The sequence below is a fragment of the Lottia gigantea genome (assembly GCF_000327385.1).
Source record: "Lottia gigantea unplaced genomic scaffold LOTGIsca_24, whole genome shotgun sequence".
NCBI lineage: Eukaryota > Metazoa > Mollusca > Gastropoda > Lottiidae > Lottia > Lottia gigantea.
Window position 1 is genome coordinate 3,420,047 of NW_008708707.1, and position 5,703 is coordinate 3,425,749.

General features: G+C 35.0%; 1 protein-coding gene across 1 annotated transcript; it reads right to left on the bottom strand.

Annotated features, from left to right (window-relative positions):
- Positions 1-873: 873 nt before the first annotated feature.
- Positions 874-4,991, bottom strand: LOTGIDRAFT_231980 (hypothetical protein). Its single transcript, XM_009055412.1, has 2 exons — positions 4,764-4,991; positions 874-2,120 (listed from the first exon to the last, which is right to left on the bottom strand). Exon 2 carries the CDS (start codon positions 2,092-2,094, stop codon positions 1,180-1,182), a length of 915 nt encoding a protein of 304 aa, XP_009053660.1. The 5' UTR covers positions 2,095-2,120; positions 4,764-4,991; the 3' UTR covers positions 874-1,179.
- Positions 4,992-5,703: the final 712 nt, after the last annotated feature.

The following is a 5,703-nucleotide window of genomic DNA, read 5'->3' on the forward strand; positions in this document are numbered from 1 at the left end:
TCAACAATATCTTGGGACAAGTTAGATTTGTGATACTATTTGACACAGATTGACAACTGCCCTTGGTGTACTATAATATTATCGGGGGCATATCTTGCTAGACAACCACTTGTTTGAACTAATGAATGAATTGTTTTGAGTTTACTATTCTGCATCATTTAAGTAGAATTGAAATGACATTCGGTTTTCTTCAGCAGTTTCCGTAAATATGATATTATATTGCGACCTGATTATAGTCCCTAGCCTTTCTGGGATAAGTCACTTATGTAATATTAATATTGTGACAATCGGTTTACCAATGATCCATTTACTGTCATTTTAGATTCATATCTGAAGATCTAAACGACAAGTCTCAGATCAGAATCACGTGAAGATATTGACATAATGCCGGTAAAAAATGACTGCCATTCTGCGCTTCCAAAACTTTCACGGTCGACCGTTTGTGGAAATTGAGGACACATACCTATATAATTGTCTCCTTACTTTTTGTGTGTAAATCAATACTTTCTGTACTCCTCTGAACGACAATGTTATACTCTGTGGCCTCACTTGAACGACAATGTTATACTCTGTGGCCTCACTTTAACGACAATGATATACTCTGTGGCTTCACTTGGACTACAATGTTATACTCTGTGGCCTCACTTGAACGACAATGTTACACTCTGTGGCCTCACTTGGACTACAATGTTATACTCTGTGGCCTCACTTGAACGACAATGTTATACTCTGTGGCCTCACTTGGACTACAATGTTATACTTTGTGGCCTCACGTGGACTAAAATGTCATGATTTCTGTCGTCCCTTGAAGGACAATGTCATAAAATGGCCTGTAGACAACATTTTGTTTATGAAATGGAAGAACAATTTATTGTATGTACATTTATTATATTGTATATTTCAACATATTTTGGTCAATAACACTAAAACTCATCATACAACAAAAGTGCAAGATGAAATCGTCAATTATTTCATCAATATACAGAAAATAACAATCGTGCATAAAATTGCTCAAAGTTTTACCTTAAGGTGATATTTTTTAAAGTTAAAGGCAAGCAGGGGCTCGTAAGATTCGGTATGTTTGGAACTAGTATCAACAAGGTTCAGTAGCGGCGCCAGTTTACCGGTTTGGGGGTACAAATAGGGGGCAGACTAACTCAAAGGGGGGCTGATCACTGATCACAGTTCAATTTTTTTCCACGCTTGCCAAGTATGTCTATATTGAAACATTGGAGTATGTGTTCTGGTTAATAATTGCATGATTTGACAGTACCGACACGCTTCTTGTTTTATTTGTGGTAGGTGCATGTGGAATTGAAATTGTATGTGATTAAAATATCGAATATATCCAGTTACAATCAGTTCTTCCAGCAATTCAAACTCGCACCCTTCACAGTTAATATGTAACAAATCAACGTTTTTCTTCGCCACACCCACTTCGTCAAAAAATACAGTTGACTTCCGTATTTTGATATCAGTTGTTCCTTTTCCTCGGGGTATATTTTGTCGAAAGAGTGAAGTAGCATCAGTCTGTATAGGTATTGTTAACACTTTGTCTTCACGCCCCAGTCCAAAATTATAAATGATAAATCGAGGGTCGTTTTTAAACTTGTCGATCAATTGATTAAAGAACATGGGTACCGGCTCTAGCATGATGTAATGTGGTCGAATTCCATGGGCAATAAATCTTTCAGCATCAGCTCCCGTATATCCACCGACTTCAATTAATAAACTGTCATTACGAGTTAAATAAGGCTTGTGAATCACCACTCTCTGAGACTCCATCTTTGATGAATCTATATGCGACCTCTCTAAAGCTGAATAGCCTTCAGTGCATGCTGAAATCGCTGGATAATCGTGTTTCAACAACTGTACACCAATAGGACATGTAGCAGATGGAAACAATTGCTGTAAATTATTATTTGTACTCTTAAACATCAAATTGTTTAACATATTTGGTGAATGTTTTGACACAAGTTGTTTATTTTCAGAAGATAAGAACAGGAAACAAACACAAACACCAAGAAGAATACATAATACTAATTTAGCTATTTTAGTTGATAATGTTTGTCGTATTAAATCTAAAACCGCCATTGTTCCACTGTTTACACTACTAAATCCTGAAAAAAATAATAAAGAGGAAGCAATAATTATCAGAGAAAAATAAAGATATACATAGATGAAATGTTGATGGAAACCAGGATATATAAGAAAAAAGTGTGGATCTTGTTATCGTTATAGGGAAATAAATTCTGCTTTATCCACAAAGTCTTCAAATCTGGCCTTACAGTTCTTCGGACGAGATATAGGCCCATCGGGACGTTTAGGGTCAGGCATGAAATGTCACTTTTTATTGGAGTTGTTCCTATCCATCTTCAAACCGCTAGTTTCGCCAAAAAAACCTTTATGGAACCGGAGACATGACATAAGTTGTGTAGAGGGAAAATGATGATATGAATGAACTACAAAAATATTATCTTTCCAAATATACCTGGGTTTTGCAGATCCGAGGTATCTAAATAGGTTTAAAACCCCCGCAACTACGGAGATGCGGAATGTCCCCATTTAACAGGGCTTATTATTTCTGTCCCTACACCAGCTGACATCTGTTCAAATAGATATCAGAGGCCAGAATAGAAACAGTTGTTTCGGTCTAAAGATATGGCATCTTTTGTTTCCCCATAAGCTTATAGTGATAAACAAGATCCAAGTTTCAAATAACACAATACAATATACTAGTTTTGTCAAATTTGTTGTAGGCTATGTGTCATGTTTCAACAATTTACATTGTCAGCAGGAGGGAATTAAAATGTCCTTCAACCAGTCGTCTGGGTTACTTAAAATTAGGCATATTTCTAGACTTTCCAGTATCAATAATAGTAGGCCCATTCTATCCTTTACAACTAAAATATAATAAACAGAAATTTAATTATTGCTTTAAAGAGAAATGTACGACAAGAGACAAATCAAAGAAGTTGAAATTTCAATGTCTTTTACTCTTATGGGACAGTAGGCCTACCAAGTACCAAGATAATAATTATTATCATGAGTAGCAGAAGGTCTACCATATTTAACGACTAAGGACCACTATCGTCTTTGTATGGCAGACCCATAGCCAGACTTGATTGTTCGGGGGTAATGAAATTCGTCGGTTGTCAGAATCTTGTATGTTGCTGGAACGAATTCTTTGCCTACTAATGGGACAAATTCACCAATTCACGAGAGTTATCTTTTCATGGTTTATACAGATAGCCTACCTACTCTCTTTAACTTGAGAGTCAAGTGAGTTGGGTCTCTGCTTCTAGGCTGTTTCTTTTTCTGTCAATACTTTCAGAATCAGGTCTGAAACTGAATATTCTTTTCGGGTAAGCAAAGTCGTTTAAGAAGCAAACAACTAAACGTGTGCACATTAGAAGCAGAACGTCTTGAAACGACGAAGTTTAGGCCTAGCAGTCTTGAGCAACTTTCATAGTCTTGAATAACCAGTCTGCATGAGATGTTCGATCCAGCGTAGTCCGAAAAGTTATGCTCAGTGGGAAAGTGAGGAAAAAGTCGAAAAGGGGAGGGGAAAAAGTGAGAAAGCGTAACCTATTTTCGTGTACAATGTTCGATCTATAAATAAGTATGGATACCCAGTGGTATATCTAACTTATCTTAGTATTTATCTTTAATATCAATTCATTATAATTTATAATAATTCCTTCAAAGAGCCATGATTTTATATAAAAAAAATATTGAGTGACAAAATAAGATATGTAAAACGTAAGAGTAATTTATTGCTAAAAGTCATTGAAACAACATAAGAATATGGCCTACATTGTGTTTATAGAATATTTCTGCTGACATGGAATCCACTAGTTTATCACGTGAATTTGTTCACTGGAATATATTCTACCAGACGAAACTTGGAATTTCGATTTCAGCATGAAATTATAAGGAAATTTGGCCGATAAAATGTGATATTTGGTAATGATTGAAATCCGCCATTTTGTGTACGTTAGAAATTAATAATAAATTTGACATCGCTTTGAAACGATAGGAATATTTCTGCTGGTTGACGTTGTAGAGACGTTGTTTATCAAAACATGCAAATTGGATGTCATACGAGGTCGCACATGTGAATTATTAATCATTTGAAATTAGGTTCGCACGAAATTAATTTCCTCTCTTCTTTTAATAGCAAAAATTGTCCAACCGAATAATGTGTATATGCGGTATTTAGGGGAAAAAACAATCTCGATCAGATTGGTATGCTCCAACTTTTCTTGATTGTTGGGACCCATTTCGTTCGTTCGCATTCTTTGGTAAACTGTCTAAAATTTGCAGTTTTTGACAGATTTTGATTTGTGTTAATACAAGTCAGCAGAGATAAGAAGATAAAGTTCTGATTTGAATCTCTTTGATAACTCCCGTGATATTAACCACTGTAATCTCACATATATATACATACTCTACACGAATACTATAGGCTCCTTTCGTTCTCGACCGATGTTCTTAACAATACGGTATGTAGAGTCAAAATTAAGTAACACATTCTTAACTTTTTCCTCACTTTCTCGTTGGCGAGAAGTCGAGAGAAGATATGGCCGCAACCGGAATCAATTTATCAAAAAGTAGGCCAAGTAGCTCGGCTAATCTTATTCCTCTGATTTTCGTCTTGTACCTTTTACGGGTTTTCAAAAATCTTATCAAAATCATGATAAAATTGTTTGTGTTAATAGGCCTACACAAAACATGTAGTATGATAAAAACAACTTACATACTTATTATTCACGTTTGTACAGTTGAATTCCAATGTGATATAGTGTTAATCAACAATTCCAACCACTTGTCTCTCCATGTGATAAATGTCTATTAATATTAAACTAAAACAATATAACATACGCTGTAAGTTTAAAAAATAAGTGTCCACATTATTTATAATGTTAAAGATGGTGGCCCAGAGAAAGAGGTGATGCTTTTGTTGGCTTAAAGTTAAGAGTCTGAAAAGGAATATTGACAAAATAATGTAGAAATCAAACTAAAACACATATGATTCGGGATGCTAATTGGAGTAAGGTTTCCGTCACACGTCAGTAAACACGTCAGACACGTCAGTTTTGACGGTATACATTGTATTTACCTTTTTTTTCATATTGAAATTTCTGAACATCCTTTAACTTTAAGGTCGATAAAATGTCCATACACACATGACGATATATGATTATCCAGTCTTATTTTCATTGATGTGTATGACAATTAAAACGTCCTGTTAATCGAATATTGTCGGAGGAAATCCTGCTGAGAATATTACTACATGTTATTGTTTAAAAGAGAATTAGTGTAATGACTTTAACTGTTTATAACTATTCCTATTTAACTGTCTATTTCACTGGATACGTTTCAAGTCATTATCGAATTTAACATGAAGTATAATATTATTTTAAGATTTAAAGCGTGTATACCCCAGATCCACCCGGCATGACACCCTACGAATCGTGAAATAACGCACTGATAATGTTCGTGCTTGAATTCAGAAAACTTGATAAATACCTCAGAAACGAACACCGATTCTCGTAAATCAACACTTTTAAAAGATTTTCAGGGTCAGCACAGCACCACTTTTTGACAAGTTATCACAGTGACCACTTTTAAACGGGCAGTATGCGAAATTTACATTATCAAAAACATAGTAAATTATACCAGAAAATGTTTTTAAAGTAT